The 18,067-nt window shown below is 56.4% G+C and overlaps 1 protein-coding gene across 1 annotated transcript in view; it reads right to left on the reverse strand.

Annotated features, from left to right (window-relative positions):
• TMEM266 (transmembrane protein 266) overlaps positions 1-18,067 on the reverse strand; it is a 70,417-nt gene that overhangs the window by 3,181 nt on the left and 49,169 nt on the right. Inside the window, exon 8 of the mRNA XM_012739374.2 lies at positions 8,773-8,962. Within this exon, the coding sequence (XP_012594828.1) occupies positions 8,773-8,962 (190 nt within the window). The remainder of the gene's footprint in view (positions 1-8,772; positions 8,963-18,067) is intronic.

Here is an 18,067-nt window from a genome sequence, read left to right on the forward strand (position 1 = left end):
CTAAGGAAATATGGGTTGTTCCTCGCCCTGAGGGGAGTGGGGGGAGATGTGCAGAACGCTTTGGGAGTGGGAGGAAAGGCAGGCGGCAGGAGACTCCAAAAACCATCCTAAGGAGCTTGGCCTTGTCCCAAAGGGCAGTGAGGAGCCACAGGAAGGCCTGACCGTGGTCAGCTGTGATTGGGACAGGCCACTTCCAAGGTCGTGGGGAGAGCGGTTTGGACTGCCAGACTTTAGGCAGGGAGACCGAGACTGCCTAGGCCCTGGGTGGGTGGGAGGCGCGGGAGGGAGATACGGAGGGACGGGGCAGGTAGTGACTGGAAGGGTCATGGCATGGCTGGGACAGTGACAGGATGAGGGCGCTCAGCTCATTTGCCAGCATGCCAGGTCATGGGGGCCGTGGAATCAGACCTGACTTCCAACCCCGGCTGCACCACCTATTAGCTAAGTGGCCCTCTCGGAGCCTCTGTCCCCTTGTCTGTAAAATGGGGATAACGAAGCCTACTCCCCGGGCTGTGATGGAGACTGAACGAGCCAGCGCCTGTCTGATTCCCAGAGCAGGGTCAGGCGCACGGAAGGCTGGCAAGGCGTCAGGGCCAGCCGGCCTCTCGTGGGAGTCTAGGGAGGTGCTTCGGGGCTGTCCCCAGAGCCTGCACCCCCGGGGGCTTCTCTGAGGAGCCGGGGTCTACAGGCAACCAGGCCCAGTGTTCTGAGACCCAGTGTCTCTGGGGCACACCTGGGAGTGGCAGACGCCAACCTGCCCTGACGCTGGGGGGCTGAGTGGCAGCATTCGCAGAGGCCTGGCTCTTAAAAGCTTTTTTGGCCTCTTCTGATCTTTAACTGCCTGCGGTCACAGGCGTGTTGTGCACTGATGCTGGAACTCGGGGAGGGGCCGCGCTGGCTCCAGGCCCTGCTCCTCCATAAGCCTGTAACACGCATCTCCACGGCCTCCACGGCCCTGCGAACGCTGGGAAGCCGGGGGTGGTTGCTTCCTGCAAGCTGGAGGCACAGGACCAACAGGAGAAAGGATCTGGTCCCTTATCTCAGTTTGTCCTGAGACCACACCTGCAGGGCCTCAAGACCCACGTCTCGAGGACCATGAGCAGGACCATGAGCTCAGCTAATGTGTCCACAGAGCCATGAATCTTTATCCCAAACTGCCACTCACAGGAGGGGGTTTGGGTGAATAAGAAAGTCCCAGGTCCTGGGTTCTTGTCCTAGTGCTGCCACTGTCCTGCAAAGGATACCTGAGCAGGCAGCATTCCTTCTTTGGGCCTCAGTTTCCTCATCTGTCCCAGTAGGGTGCTGGCAAGGCTCTTACAGATCATCATGTGGCCAGACTGGATGGCTCTGAAGTTCCAAGAGGTGGCAGAGTTGCAGTGGAGTGCGAAGGGGCCAGAGGCATCAACCGTCCCCCAGCATCCGTACAGGAGCCGGGGGCTCCCTCCTCGAGCCAGCACACCTCTGGGGAACCCTGGTTGGCCATTGCCGGGACACTCCCCACTCACGTGTGCTCAGGAGGGTCACAGTGTGTCTAACCCTCTGCGAGCACTAAGCCAGGAGTCCCTGCCTCCAGGGAGCACAGCCTGTCCTCTCCTTGGTCAAACAGCCAATCACCATTGAATCAAGAAGTGCCTACTATGTGTAAGGTACCAAGGAGAGGCCCATTTCTATGCATGGGCTACAGGGCAGACCTTCCAACACTCGCAAAGGCCCTCACACCCCTCCTGAGAAGTCTCCTGAGTCCTGTCCCTTCCCCTCCCCTCCTGGTCTCTGCCTCTCCCTTCCCCTGAAGGCTTCACTGTGGGCTCCACATGTGACCAGAGGGAGGAAAGGAGGGAGGGGAGGACCCAGTATTTACTGTGAAAGCTCCAGACCAAGGGGTCAGCCCTTCACACACGATCTCCTTCAGCCCCCACCGCTGCCCTGCAAGATCATCGTTATATAATAGGCAGGTCGTCCCCTGCCAGGTGTGATCATGTCCCTCGTGCAGCCTAATGTCCTCCGTGTGTGCTTCACACCTGGCCTCACTGCTGCCTTCAAGCCTGTGGCCAGCACGGACACCTCCTGGGTCTTCTCTGCAGGAGCCAGGGCCAGGACAGGCTGCCACCACCCTCTCAGGGAACCCCTGGGAGGCCCACGATCCTGGGCACATGTCAGCGTGGTGGTTTCAGCCCGGGGTGCAGGCTGCTGCATTCTGCATGCCACTGCTGTCGGCTAGGGCGCTAGCTCTCTCTCTCTCTGTGTTGACAGTGTGTCTGAGGATGCGCACACCTTCATCCAAGCTGGTGATAAATAGACCTAAGCCAGGTGACCTTCAGCCCAGACAGCTCTCCGAGCCTCTGGCTGGTCTGGCCAACCACCCCGACTCCTCCTGGATGGGCTCTGGCCCCTCCGACTCGACGTGTCCAGAACAGAGCTCAGTGTCTCTGTCCTCTGCCCACATCCTCCACCATGCTGGCTGGTTCTCCTGCCCACCCTGTCACTTCTCGGTGCCTCTCTCTTTCTTGCCAACAACCTGACCTCACCAAGTCTGTGGCCAGGTGAGGGCCCACTGACCCCTCTGCCTCGGCCCTCCACCCAGCCTTAGGGTGGGCCTCTCGTCCTGCCTGTGGGCTTAGGGAATGGGAGCGCTTACTTCCGGGACAAGCCTGACGCAGAGCCGAAGTCCCCAGGTGGCCACAGGAAGCCTGTCCAGTCTGTACTTGCCCCCTCTGCTCCGGACCTGGACCTACACTGGCTTCAGAGTATGCCCTGCGGAGCCAGTCTGAGCGTGGGGCCTGCAGCGCTGACATGCCCGCTGGCTGTGTCTTGTGAAGGCCGGGGACCCTTGCCCAGAACTGCCCCCTTGGGCTGGGATTCTGTCCCCACCCACAGAGGGGCTCACCAGCCTGTGGGGCAGGAGCCACATTTGCTCACTGAGTCTCCCTGGTATTTGGTCCTGGCACATGCCAGGTGCCAGGAGGGGAGACCGGACAGACCGTGGTGGGTCAAGGGTATGTGGGCCCTCCCGGGCTCCCCCCTCCCCGGGGAGCCACAGGGCCGAGAAGTGACACTCTGTGCTGCTCAGCGTGTGGTTTCACTCCCTCCTGGGTACTTCCCATAGAGACTGGTGACTGCTTGGTATCTAGGAGCTAGGGGTGGCTGCAAATAGGCCACATGGCTGGCCTCTTAAGGGCTGCCCACTTTCCACCTATGAATAAGCCCCTGCCCCTGGGGTTTGTTTTTGATTCAGCCCCACGGAGCCTTAGTGACATGTAGGAAGCACCCCTGAGGGGACTGAGCCGTGGGACCCTGGTTGGGCAGAACAAAGAATGGGCACAGACAAAGGCCCGATCCCAGCTCTGCAGGCTGCCTGCTGTGTGGTCTTAGGCAAATCCCTTAGCCATACTGAGCTCAGCTTCCTCACCCATAAAGCAGGTATAACAAACACCTACTCTGCAGTGAGCTGTGAAGATTCCCTGAGATGATGCATGTCTACCCCAGGCCATGGCTCCATCCCTCACCTCTCTGAACCCCTGGCCCCAGTGTCTCTGGTGGTTTCCATGGCAGCTGCTCTCTGCTGCCCTGTGCTTTTCTTCCCCTGGTGTGAGCACTTTGCAAACCCAACCTGACTAATCCTCTTAAAGCCCTTCAAGTGCAGCAGTAGCAACACTCATTATGTGGGTTTTGCCCCTTAGGCGGAGCCCCCGATCTGCCCAGGAGGCAGAGGCAGAGAGAGAGGGCAGGGAGTCGATAGGGCCGGACCAGGATGGGGGGCCAGGAGACCCAACCCCACATCCCAGACAGATCCAGGCCCCAACGCCCCTTGGGGGTTCTGATTCCCAGTTTGGGGCTTTTGTTCCCAAAGCCCAACTTCCTGCTTCACGGCTTGGCAGCCCTCATCAGGGAGGATACCAATCTTCACTGAGCACCTACTGTATACCAGGCATGAGAGCTGAGCATACGACTAAATGCCCAATCCTTTGCTGTGAAGAACTCTGCTACTGTTCTCATTTTGGGAACACTGGGGCTCAGGGACAGAATCAGTTACATAATTTATAGGCCCCCTGTTCAAAAGTATTAAGAATTTCAAGAGGGTGACAGCAGAGCATTGGCCCAAGCTCAGAGCCTGTGAGACCACACAGGTCAGTCAAGCCAGCTCTGATCAGAGAGGTGAAGTACCTTGTTCAAGGCCAAGTTGAGGCTGAAACATAGACCCGAGTCCTAAACCCTCTGGTTGCTTCAAATGCTACTTTGCACGAGGCTCGCAGGTCTAGTCCTACAGCACCCCGGGCAGGCACACATCTGGAAGCCAGTGGAGGTGCCTTGCCTCCAAGAGCTCCCAGGCACTTTCTTCCCCAAGGGCAAACCCTGGTGCCAGCTCAGCTCCTGCCCCCACTGCTGCTTGGCAGAGGGAAGGTGCAGAGCAGGCTGGCCAGGAGCACTTCCGTGGCAGTGTCTCTGGATGCTGCAGCAGTGTGTAGGGACACGTAGGTCCCCTGTGATATATGGTGAAATCCATGGCACTCCCACCAGGGGCTGTAATTCATAAGTTATGGGAGAGCTTCAAGACTAATAAATTCGAGAGAGAAGTATTAATGACTACACAGGGGCACCGTGAACTTGGCAGGCCCCAAAGCCTGGAACTTTGCAGCCCAGGTTTTAAAAATGATTTGTGTGAGAGCAAGTCTAAACAGAAGCCAGTAGGCGTTGTCAGTGACCCGCTGGCAACTGTTGAGACTGTAGCTTCCTCCTTATGGGGCTGGGGCTGGCACCCCCACCCGAGAAGCCACCCTCCCCCAACCCAGCCAGACACTGCCCCTCCTCCGTGACTCATCGCTCCTGTCTGCAGGTTAATCCGGGACTTTCTGTGCCCTACTGTGCAGAGGGGGGCCTGAGGCCCCACTGGCCTGAACGTCATAGTTAGCAACAAAGGCTGCCCTTTCTTCATCTCCAGAGTGGCCCAGAGTAGCCCTAGCTTGTTCAGCCATAATTTCTAATGTCATGAAAATCCCTCCCTGGACACAGCTCCTGGTCAGGGAGAGACAGGCTGGGGGAAGCCCTGTGTGCCTGGGCCACTCGAGGCTGTGAATCATGCGTGTCCTCTGCCCAGAGCATGGGCCTTGCTGTCAATTGTTTGGGGCTGACTGTCACATGCTGTGCTGTGTGTGGGTGGCTGCAAAGGCTGGGGGAGGCGGCACCCAGAAAGAGCTGGGCGCTACTAGGGGATGTCCCGGAGGAGTAGGGCAGGTGAGACTCCAGGGCTGCCCAAACAGACATTTGCAGCTGCTCCCAGGATGCATGTTTGGCACCTCTATGAGAGGTCCGAGCCTGCCTTGTTCAGACAGACACACCTTCCCCCTAGTTTCCAGGAGGGTGAGTGTGGACAGTGCAGCCTCCATGACACCCTAGTTGGTAAAGCACGGCTAATCGAGTTTCCCGAGTGGCCTTTGGCTCTGCCCCAGCTTTCTCCCTTCTGCCCCCTCTGTCCTCTCCTTCTGGAAGGTGCTCACAATGGAGACAGATACAGAGGGAGGAGGAGCAGCAGGGACAGGCAGGGACTCAGAGCTTCACAGCACTCCTAGAGGGTGTGGGATTATTTTAAAGGCTTGATTTGGTTGTGGATCCTCCTAGCCCAGATCTCGGTTCCCTATGGGTCCAAATGTGGCATCTGGTGTCCAGGGTCACTGGCTGAGAGCAAAAGCCATGCTGTCATCTCTAGAGCTCAGGACCCTGATGAGAGAGAAGGGGGTGCCTCAAGGGCTCAGAGCTGCAGAAAGAAAGGCACTGGGCAGGTGCGAGCCCCCGAGCAGCGTGGAGCTGCCCTGCACTGCCGGCAGAGCCAGGTGGCCTTGTGCAGGAACAGCCGAGCAGCAGCACCTGGTGTTCACCGAGCTCCATCGCGGAGGGGCCATAAGACTGTAAACCAGCTCCTCCCACCCTTGGGAGGCAAGGCTTAGTGGGCAAAAGCTGCTCTTACCTTCCAGAAAAACTACCAAAAAGAATAAGAAGGAGGATTCCACAAGCCTGGGGAGCTGGAAGCCAAGAGCAGGTTTCTGGAGAGGGCTGTTGCCGGGTGGCTTCTGAGCTCAGAGACAGGACACAGGGCCGCAGGGACCCACACAGGAACGAGTGATGTTTAAGAGCCTCATTTGCCCTGGGGAGAACCGCTGAGAGCAGCACACATAAATGGCACGGCAGCGGGGCAGGACCGGGCCTTCGGGAGGTCACCCGAGGTCGTGCGGGGGAAGGCCTGGGGGCTCAGCCTGGCTCGTGGTGACCTGGGGGCTCAGCCTGCGGGGGGCTCCGGGGGACAGCGGACAGCACAGGAAAGGCTCAGAGACCGGAGCACTCACAGAACAGGCTGCTCTGCTCCACCGCAGTGACAGCAAGACGGGTGGGAGGAGACGAGGCCAGGGAGGCAGCTGGGGCAGGACTGTCAGGGGTCCTTTTTTTTTTTTTTTGAGACAGAGTCTCACTTTGTTGCCCGGGCTAGAGTGAGTGCCGTGGCGTCAGCCTAGCTCACAGCAACCTCAAACTCCTGGGCTCCAGTGATCCTTCTGCCTCAGCCTCCCGGGTAGCTGGGACTACAGGCATGCGCCACCATGCCCGGCTAATTTTTATATATATATATCAGTTGGCCAATTAATTTCTTTCTATTTATAGTAGAGACGGGGTCTCGCTCAGGCTGGTTTTGAACTCCTGACCTTGAGCAATCCGCCCGCCTCGGCCTCCCAAGAGCTAGGATTACAGGCGTGAGCCACAGCGCCCGGCCCAGGGGTCCTTTTTGCCACCTGCTATGGGTTGAATAATTGTGTCCCCAGCCCCCATCCATATGTTGAAGCCTGAAGTCCCAGCACCTCAGAATGTGACTTTATCTGGAAGTGAGGAGGTTGCGGACGTAATCGTGGAGATGAAGCCATGCTGGAGCAGGGGAACCCTAATCCAATGTGACTGGGGCCCTTATAACTAGCAGACTGATACGCCATGCTAAGGGGCTTGTGCTTTTTCCCGAGGGACACAAGAACCAGCAAAGGCAGTAAGACAAAGAGTGACGTGAAAGATTTTGGAAAGAGCCCTGTGCAGAGGGAGTGGGAGATGGCAGAGGGCACCTAGGAGGACAGAACCGAGGAGGAGCCAGTGAGGTCCAGAGACAACTGAGGCTGAGCAATGACGATGAAGAAGGGGATGCTTCAGACACATGTAGGAAGCAAAACCATGAGGAACTGAAGACGGGTGGTGAACTGGGACCTGCCAAACCCTGGACCAAGGCAGGAATCATGCCACAGCTGAACACACATGAAAGTAAAGCTCTGCACACCGGCACAAAAGCCACTGCCCAAGGCGGGGTCGCCAGTGCACGTGGCCTCTGAGCTGTGAGCTCAGGCCGAAGGCCACCACACACTGAGGGGCCTTCCGAGTGCATCATGGGCCCAGGCGGGCAGGACAGAGCGGGAGGGCCGGCACTACGCTCCGGGGCGCGGCTCCCCAGTAACTGACTCGGTGCTGGGGTCACTGCCGAGGGGCACTGGAGAGCTCAGGGAGGCAGTGGCCGCGCAGCAAGGACCTGGGGAGCTCACCCCTCAGGGTGGCTGTGGGAACCCAGGTGGCAGTCCCTGGAGGAGAAAGCAGTCTCTAAACGGGTGTCTCGGCTGAGGGCGCCCCCCTGCACGGACGCCCCGGCCGGGGGAGGGGTGCGGGCGGCCAGGCCCTGCAGTCTGAGGAGCAGCTTTCTCACGGCAGAGCGGGTGAGGGCGGGCGCATCACGCTCCCATTCCCAGAGGAAGGTGAGCTGAGGCCACACAGACTCTTGGCAGGGAGTCACAGATGGGGTTCTCATGCCAGCTGAAGTCCCTTCTAGTCCCCAAATTCTAGGATCTGAAGATCTCTCAAAAGATCCAGGATCAGCCACCTCATTCCCAAGCCTGTTTGGCGTCTCACAGCCACAGAGCCTCCCACACCCATGGGCGCCCCGCGCTGCTGTGAGGCGGCCACGCAGGCGCCGCGCCCCCTCACGGAAGGGCACACCGAAGCCGCAAGTCCCAGAGCCTGGGGCGCAGGCCTCCGCCTCCCGGCCGGCTCAGCCTGCCTGGCCTGCCCTCACTGCCCTGGCCGGGGACATGGCAGGCCACGGCGAAGAATCCCCTCCACAGAGCTGGGCACTGGGGTTCCTCAGCCAGGTTCCAAGCCCAGCACCGTCATTTGCTGCCTGTGCGGCCCCACGCGACTCTCTTAAGCTCTGGGCCGCACAGCCGCCCTGTGAGAAGGCTGGCGCTGCTCCTCCCTGACCGCTAGCGGAGCCAGGCCGCACGGCGGGCGGGCGGGCAGGGGCTTGAAGCGAGAAACACCACCACAGTCCCCGCCCTGGCTTGCGGCCGCGGCCCACATCACCAACAGCATCGTCCCATCAACTCGCTACCGCCTGAAAGGCCTGGCCTGGGCGTCTGGGCCCTGGTAGGCGACAGTCCAGCAGGGAAGCCTGGGCCTGCCATTTGTTAGCCACGTGCCTTTGGTCGGCCTGCCCAGATCTGTTTTTTCACCCATAAAATAGGAGTCACAGCTGCTCCGCCGGGCGCTGTGAGGTCTGGGAGGGTGAAGCGCACGAGGCGCGAAATGGGCACAAGTCATTTCTAGATTGTTCCGGGCACAAGTCGCCCTGTCGGGGCGGGACGGCAGGCTGAGGGTCTTTCCAGGAGCCGCAGCGCCGCGGAGCTAACCCCGAGCAGCAGCCCCTCTGCTTGGAGCCCTGGGGCGCGAGGCGTGGGGCGCCCCCTTGGTGGGCGCCGGGCTCACCTTGCGAGGCCAGCAGCTCCTCCACGACGCTCCCGGCCGCCGTCTCCTCGTCCCACGCGCCGGCCTCCACCACCTTGTAGCGGCTGCGCGGCTGGCTGAGCACGTGCGGGGCCCGCAGCGCCGCCTCCCGCTCGGCCGCCAGGTCCAGGTCCTGCTGCGCCAGGTGCGCGCGCAGCTGCCGGATCTCGAACTGCGGGCAGAAGGGACCGTCAGCCGCGGGGACCGTCCTCCGGGGCCGTCGGGCGAGAAGGCGCCCCCCAGAAACCTCCCGCGCACTACCCGCGCGGGCCTCGCGTTGCGGGCCCTTCCCCATTTTCCCAGCAACAAAGCCTGAGCGCGGGCTCCGGGCGCGCAGTGCGGTGGGGCGCGGCCGTGCCGGTCCCAGGGGCGCGCGACCAGACGAACCCATTTAGGCGCCGGGGACAGGAACGCGGGACGCAGGGCCCGCGCCGCCGGCGTTGTCTCCCGGCGACACCCACTTGCCCGCCGCGCGGGCGGGAGGCAGCGCCGGGCCTGGGGCGTGCGGGCCTGACTGCGGCCTGGGCCAGTCCCTGCTCCGCCGCGGGCCGCGGTCTCCTTAGCTGCGAAATGGGGCTTGCTTCATAAGGGCTTTGTGAGCACTGCGCACGTTTCCATTTGGGGGCACTCTTCGCTGGGGATTGCGTCGTGGAAAGGCCTCCAGACGCCTCGCGGGCGGCGGTCCGGGCCTGCGCCCGCACCCAGCGTCCCGGCGCGCGTCCCGCCCCGCCCGCCGCCAGCGCCCCGCCCAGGAGGTTGCCCCCTTACTTAAGACGCACATCTGGAGCCGGACCCCTCCCCGGAATGTCAGACCCCCCAGCTGCCTACGTGACGGCACCACGGAGTTGGTTTATGGGACCTGCAAACACAACTCCGTCAAAACAGGACTCCTCGCCTTCTCTCCAAACCTGCTTCGCAGGCGCTTTCTTCTCACTTTGGCTGCAGCCCAAAGCCGTAGCACCTCCCTGCTTCCTCTCTTTCCCTCACTCTAACATCCCATCTGCCCCCAAGTCCAGCCCCGCATCCAAGTCCTATCCCACTTCCCTCCACCTCCGCTGCCAGCTCCCACCCTGACAGCCAGAGCTTCCCTCTGCCGTGGGGCCCAACAGGAGTCACAGGGACTCTCAAACGCAAATCGAGCCCTGTCCACACACCTCAGTGGGTTACCACCTCACGTGGGACATGGCCCCAGCTCCTCTCCCTTGGCTTAGCAAGCAGGTGCACAATCTGGTCCTGCTCTCCCTGCCCTGAGACTCAAGCTTTCTCAGTTTTCCTTAAAGACACCCAGTGTGTGCTGGTCTCAGGGGCACTTTCCAGCTGCCCCTCGGTCCCAGATCACAGGGTGACTCCTCCTCAGAGGGCCCTTCCCTGGCTCCCCACCTAAGGCAACCCCTCAGGCACTCAGTTGCACCGACCTCTTTGAATTCTCCGCACCACACTCACCACTTTCTGATATTTTTGTGTATTATTTTAATGTTTTATTAATTTTATTTTTATGAAAGTAAAACACACACAGCTAAAAGCATTGACTAACACTAGGGTGGCCAGGCAGCAACCTGGCATTGGACAACCTCCCAGTGTCAGTGTTAACCTCCCAACGTGTGTGTCTCTGGGGCCATAGAGGTTTTCCAGAGAGTTCTTCAGCTTCCTGCCTGGTTCCCTCTGTACTGGGAGCAGGGCAGGGGAATAGGGCAGAGAGTTCCGTCTTTATAGGGAAAGACTTTCACTTAATCCTTATTTCCAGTTCAGCCCTGCACCTTTCCCCAGCCCCTGGCCCAGTGTCCATACACGGAGCTCTGGGGTCCAGTCTCTCCAGAGCACAAGCCTCTGGATGCTGGCAGGCTTGGTGCGCGGTCTCCTGGCTGTGCAGGATTTGGAAGTGGGCCTGGGGGTTTCAAATATTGCATGTGCAGACTTTTAGCCAACCCCCCCTTCCTATGTTCAGCTGCATACTACACCCCCTTCCTCCCAGACTCTTGGGGTTCCGAGGAGAGAGTTAGCCCGTTTCCTCCACCATCCTCCTCTGCAAGCACTTTAGTTATAAATTGCCCACTCTGCTATCAGTGACCACTTTCTCATCTAGTCTCTAAGTGTGAGAGAGTTGATTGAAATCTCTATCCTCTTTGTCCTGACAGATAAGACTTAAAGAGACAGTTTCTTAATTCTTATGCATTTAGGATTTTTGTCTAGTATTTGGGTGGAGTTTGGGAAAGATCAGATGACTGCCTGTGGTCTCCACTATTTTCTTGACAGCCTGCGTATCAGTTTACCTCTCCTTCACCCCCAGTGGTGTGCTGGCAAAAACAAAAAGAACAGGCAAGGCCTGATTTGTAGTGTATACTAATCTCTGTGGTGTAAATATTCCACCATGGCTGACTTCGAGCCACCAACAAGATGCTATGGGGAACTGAAAAGAAAAATGTGCACAGTAAGCTCTCATGGGCCAGGGATGGCTCCAGTGCACCACACACTTCTCCCCCAGCAGCACATAATCTCCGTAAAAGCAGGCCCTTGTCTCTTTTGTTGCCTGGTACACAAAAGTCACTCAGTAAATGTTGTTGAATAAATAAATGCATAAAACTATTTAGTTTTGTTCTGCTCTGTGGTCTCAAACTAAGCCATAACTGAGCCACAAGCCTAGGCCAAAGACTGAGCCCTGCTGCCAGCTATGCACTAATCCAGACCCTGGTCATGGACCCAGCCCTAATGCCAAGCTCAGACCTGGCTTGTACCCTGGACCTTGACAACCCAACACTCAAATGGGACTGATGGTCTTACAAGGTGAGAAAGTGAGGCTGGCTCATTATAGGGTGGCTTTTTGTGCGGGGGAAGGGTGTGAGCCACCCCTCTGGCAGCAATGTCTCAGAGGTCACTGAGGACCCGGGAAGCAACCCTCCCAAGCTCTGCTGGGCTGGGAGCCCCGCCCACCCAGGCTGATCTGAACCTCCCTTGGGCATGCCCAGCCACTTTCTCCAAGGCCACTCTTCTGTACCTCCAGGCCCAGCTAATGGCTTCTCGGGCCACTCGGAAGGGATGCATTATTGATGGCTGGTAATTGATACGGAGTTGCCCAAGAGCACCCCACTGGAATTCAGGCTAGATAGCCGGAGGCCAGGGCTTGCCCAGCCCCAAGCCCACGTGTGCAGACATAGGCGCATACAAAGAAATAAGTTTTAAAGTAAAGATATGAACTCCAAATGTGTGGTAGTTCTCCCATTTATTCATTCATTCACTCATGAGGAAGTCAGGTGAAGCATGGTAGGGGCCATGTTAAAATTCTGCTATATGTTTGGGCATGAAAATGAAAATTAGATAACAGCAAGGGGGGCTGGCTGCTGCACTACAGGGAAGAAGTCTCCTCTGAGAGGCTACCTGGGTGGTACCTGTGGCAGAGGTGTGCATGAGAGACAGAGGACTAGGGAAGTCAGCAGGAGCCAGCCCAGGCAGAGCCTTGTGACCATCATCAGGTGTTTTAACGTTGTCAGCCTTTATTTAAAGAGCAAAAGAAACCATTTAATGTTTCAAACAGAAGGATGGCGTGGTGGCAGTGGCAGTATGGTGATCCAGGCGAGCATTTTGACTGTGCTGACTGCAGGAGGGAGGATGGACTGGTTGGGGCCAGGTGGATGGGGAATACCAGCTGGGAGGCTACTGCAACAGTCCATGCCAGAGAGGACCAGGTACGGATTAGGGTGGAGACAGTGGAGATGGAGATAAGAGGATAAGAGATGTATTAGGAGGTGAAGTGTCAACACATGGCATGGATTGGAATGGGGGTGAGAAAAAGGGCAACCTGCTTTGAGGACAGATTTTGGCCAGCTTCATACCCATAGGGTGTGAGGTGCCTGGACGCCCTCTGCGTCACCCTGAGAAGGAATGGCTAACTCCTTAGAGGGAAACTGCAGATGGGCCAAATGACTCTCAGCCCTGGCACCGGCTGTGACAGCCCAGGGGCTTCTCAGAAAGGGCCAGCGAAACCCTCGGAGCCCAGCTCCTGATTCCTCCCGTACTTAACACAGCCGCACATGCTTCCTTCAGTCGACTGGAGGGCTGTCAAGGGTGCTAGCACAGCAGGGTCTTATTAATTAGATGGCTGAACTGAGGCCTGGAGGTGGGAAGGAGCCTTCTGTGCTGGGTGAGGGGTGGGGAAGGATCAGACCACTTGGCATGTCAGAAGCAAAGCAGGGCCTGAGTCTGCGCCTCTGGCTTCCAGCCCCTAGGACCTTATGGCAGGGAACTTGCAGCCTTACGGGCCAGATGGAAGTGGCTCGGCCCCACAGAGCACAGGGCAGCTTGATGGCAGCAGGGCCAGGAGAGAGCAGGAGGAACACACAGGCTGGAGGCCCATCACCCTCCCTCACTCTGACTTTGGATAGGTCCCTTTTCCTCTGTGGGGCTCCGTTTCACTCTGTGTCCAGTAAGCCAAATGGAATTCTGAGTCTATGACGAGCTCTGTGCTGGCTCTGGGACCCTAGCTGGGAGGGAACAACGTACAGGTGCCCGTTCACACTTGGGGCTATCTTGAGGGCCATCCTCTGCTCCCTGCTAAAATGCCCATTTCCAGGGGACTGACTCTTTAGAGAAAGATAACATAATCCAGAATCTCTAAAATGTGTCATCAACAATGTGTAGCATATGATGAGAATTATGAGAATTATTAGTTATGCAAATAAGCAGGAAAAAGTGATCAATTATCAAGACATAAAGCAGTTAATAGCTGACCTATAAAAATATTTGAGTTGATAAATGTAAGGACTTCAAAATAACTTTAATTAATATGTCAAGAAAGGGGGAAAGATGGACAAAATGAATGTACTAATAGTGTTTCAGCGGATAGAACCTATGAAAGGAATCAAATCAAACTTTTAGAACCTTTAATATACAGTGTCTAAACTTGATGGGTTTAACAGCAGACTGGACATAGCAGAAATAGTGTTGTTAAACTCAAAGATAGATCTATAGAAAATGCCAAAACTTATAGCCAGAAAAAGAGAGACAGAGAGAGAGAGAATGAGAGAAGGAATGAGGGGGCAGATCAGGATGCTGGAGACAGGAGGCACTATCACTGTATGTGCACACTGGAGCTCCAGAGGAGAATGGAAGAATGAGACAAAAGCATAAATAAAGAAATCAAGGCCAAGAACTTTCTAAATCTAATGAAAACCATCAACTCCCAGAGTCAAGAAACTCAGAAACTCCTAAGCAGGATAACAAACAACCCCCTGCACGCAAGTAGGCACCCCAAAGTTGCGATGCAGAAGACAGTGGGGAGAAAGGCTGCAGCACTGGCCTCCGGGACGAGGCCTCTGGGAGAGAGGCTTTGATGGAGCAGACTTTTCACTGGCAAGCTGGCCCCATGGAAAAAATACCATCCCCAGGCGTGGGGAGAATTAAAGTGCATTCACAACCCCATTTAGTGCGAGTTGTGAGCTAAGTATTTCTAATCCGATGTCCTGACCAATCAGCTGGGACCCACAGGGAAGCCCTCAGCTGCATTACTGGAGTGAGTCAGGCCCCTTCCCTCAGGGCTGGGCTTTTAATGCATGCCCAGGCAGGGCAGCCACACCCAGCGCTTCTCTGCCTTTAATGGTCTGGTCATGGAGTCCAATTGACACAGGCCTTGGCCTGATCAATGCACACTTTGGCCAGAAGCTTGATGGATCTAATGCAATAGCAATAACTTTGCCCCATCCTATTAGTGCTGTCTGCACAGACTGCCCTGCCTTGAAACCCATCTGCTGTTGGGATGGCATCCAATGTTTATTTCCATTAGTCTTGCCATTGTTGGTAACAATAAAAATCAAGAGACAGTTGCAAACTAATGATTTAGGAGCAAGGTAAAGCTGAGATCGACCTTGGCTCCTTTCCATCCACTGTGAACAGGACTGGTAGTTGGCCATAAATTTAAATTATGGCAAAAGGATAACATAAGTTATTCTTCTGATGTCTAATTTTATCAGCTAAATAGGCTTGTCATTAAAGCTATCGGCTGTTTTACAAATCACCTCCCATGTTTAAAAAAACTTCACATCCCACAGTGGAGATCCGGAAGAATCCAGGTGACAAAAGCTATTGAGCTGAATAGGGGGCTTGTGGCCTCGCAGGAAGCAAAGGAATCTGGAATGAGCCAACCTCAAGCCCCAGAACCAGGGTGGGACCCTGTTCCTCTAGTTTCCTGCAATTCCTGCCCTTCAGCCCCTTCTCTGAGCTTCTACCCCTGTCTTAAATGGGAGTGCCCTCCGCAGAGCTGCCAGCGTTCTCTCTGGGTGCTGAGCGCCTGGGAGCAACTGGGTTCAGGGCAAGGCCCGCACGCGGAGACAGGCCCAGCTCCCAGCCAGGCGACCCACCACCTCCCAAGCCTGCCCTGGCTCCTGCACGTGAAAGAGAGGACACACGTGGTGACAAGCCCCTTCTCCCCATGCCTTCCTCCATCAGAAACGCCTATAGCTTGGAGGGCCAAGATTATCATCTTGTTTCTTCAGAAAGCAGGCCAGGGAGCCACGAGCCTCGGGAGGGCTCCGTAAGTGCGCCGGCCTCCTGCTACGAGGGGGTGGGAAGGGCAGTGGTGTTGAGAGCCCACCAGCCTTGTTTCACGGTGACCTCGGCAACCGTGTTCTCTTCTTCTTGGGCTCACAGACCACTTCTGACAGCACCTGCTGTCTTTAGGTGGACTGTGTGATGGAGTCCTGCCAACGAGTGGTGGACAGAAGCAAAGTCGCCACTTCTAGTCCTGGCCAATGAAAACCTGCAGTGCCTCAGTCTCCACTCTCCCTTTCTTATCCTCTGGCTGACTGGTTAAGACTCACAGTACTTAGAAGAAGAAGCCTGGAGGCCAAAGTGACTGTGTGGCACGGAGGGTGCCTCCACCCGATACCCGCCGCATTGCGCTGTGATGGGCGTGACAAATATTAATGTGTTCCTCTTGCGTTAGGCCACTACAATTTGTGGATTTGATGCAGCAGTTGGTGTTACTCACCCCAACTCATGTGACTGGTACAGATGCCCTATTTCTGGTGTGGGGAAACCGACACTGAAGCCCTGGGGTCCATTCCTAGCCCTTCTGTGACAAACTGCAGGCCGGGGGCAAGGAACAGCCTCTCGGAGCTCAGACTTCCCACCTGTGAAAGGACCTGGCCTATTGACTTTCACCGTCAAAGTCAAAATGAGCTAAAGCATGACTGTGCATTCGTGAATGATCACTACAATACAAATGTGTTTATTTTTATTCTCTCTCCCTCTCTCTTTTTCACACTTACTGTGAGCCTCCAGTGGGCTGGACTTTATATATTTTACTCCATTTAATTTGATCCTCACAGGATCCATGTGTGCCATTAGCTTCCTTGCCTCCATTTTCCAGTGAGAGCCGGGCTCAGGGACTGAGGGGAGACAGCTGGTTGCTGGTGGGGCTAGGGTTTGAGTCCAGCCGCGGCTCCCTGTGCGAGAGCGTTGTCTCCACCCCCAACACTGCCCACAAGCCACTCCTCTTCCAGGAGCTGGCGCTGCCCGAGCCCTAAGGCTGTCTGTCCTAAGCGGCTCCCAGGCTCCACTGGCCTCCTTGGAGGCTGGACCTCAAGTCACGCTAGAGTGAATCTCTGATTGCTCAGTATTTTGCCAACAATCTCAGGGTGAATGGTGCTAAGAATGAAGACTTAATTTCCCTCTGTGCTTCCTGTAGGACCCAGCAGAGAATAGAAACCAACTTTGACAGTGGACAAGGTCAGAGTGTACTGTTTTGTGCCAAAAGCTATTGTAAAGCTTAAAGCACAAAAGGAAGATATAACACGGACTTCAGAATATGTTTTGCAATTAGAGCAAGATCCTAGGCATAAGTATCTCAGAAGTGGTTTTGTGAGACGAGTCGGAAGAATGTATCATTGCACGGATTTAACCACTGCATCTGAAACAGCTTTGATTTCTGAAGCAGTTGGCACAAAGAGAGGGGCCAAAGCTCACACCGCTCCTCTAAAGGACACCCACTGGCATCCACCTCTGGAATCCATCGGGGTACCAGTGAGACTAACTCTTAAGAAAATTCTGCCCAGGATCCAGACAGAAAAAAAGGAAAGCAAATGGAAAGGATTTCCCAGATGAAGGGTGTTGGACCTGGGGGTCTGAGGCTGCAAGCGTCCATCGGGCAGGACGTGTGGGAGCGGCTGTAGCAGGCCAGCCAGGGCTTGGGAAGGGTGCGACTGACCGCCAGTGTCTTCCCTCCTCCCAGGACCCTCTGGGCTCCCTTCTGGGTAGGGTTCTTTTGAGAATGAGGTGTGCCCCATGGTCAGAAGAAATAGCAGCAGTGAGGAAGGCAGGGAATCCCATCTCCCGGTAGTAACCAGAGGCCAGTGTGGTCCAGGAGGGAGGCACTGAGAGAGCCCTGAGACTTCTGTCTTCATCCTCGGCCCCGACCGCCGTGCAGGGCTGGACACACCTGTCTGCTGCTCTGGGCCTCGGACCCCCATCTGCCAAGTCCTGGCAGCTGCAGCTGCTCTCAGAGGGACCTTCCACCTGTAATAAAGGTGGCTCTGGGTGAGGAAGGAGCTGCCTGGGGCACTGAAGATGAAGATATGAGGTGTCTGTCATCTGGGAGCCTCCACAGGGTCAGGGTGAGAAATAATTTAGTCTTTTTAAAAAAGCTAAGATGAAAAAGCAAGAGAGTAACTTCATAATGGAGAAAGCTGACGAACACTCCTTCAGCCAGGTGATGGAGGTCCACGTGGGCAGCGACAGGCCGTGCTGACAGTCAGCCTCCTGACGTGGCGTGACAGGCACTCTGCCTCTCCGGCCCTCTGCCCGGCGCCAGTGCCCCGGCTCCCACGAGAAAAGGACCAGGCTTTGCCCACACAGGACGCCCCGTACGATCCCTGAGCAGGGACCCTCAGGCCTGTCAAGGTCACCAACAGCCATGCAAACTCTGGGATGTGTGCACAGCTGAAAGCAGCCCAAGGAGACCTGGCGATACACGTATGTGGTGTCACGGCAGATCCCATGAGCAGAAAACGACATAAAGATGAAAACTAGAGAAATCTGAGTGATCATATTGATGCATCAAGGCAACAAATGATGATACTGCGCCACATGTCACTAACGGGCACGGAGGTACAGGTGTGCAGGGACTCCGCACTGTCCTCACAGCTCTTCCACGAGTCTAAAACCGTCCTAGACAAATGTTATTTTTATAAAGGGGCTAAAGATGAGTGAAGTCATGGCAAATAGCCAGACAAGCACATCACAGGCGGACACAAAGTAGGCGTATGTTCAAGAGGGGCAGGGGGACACAAAG

This window comes from Microcebus murinus, chromosome 6 (genome assembly GCF_040939455.1).
Source record: "Microcebus murinus isolate Inina chromosome 6, M.murinus_Inina_mat1.0, whole genome shotgun sequence".
Lineage (NCBI taxonomy): Eukaryota > Metazoa > Chordata > Mammalia > Primates > Cheirogaleidae > Microcebus > Microcebus murinus.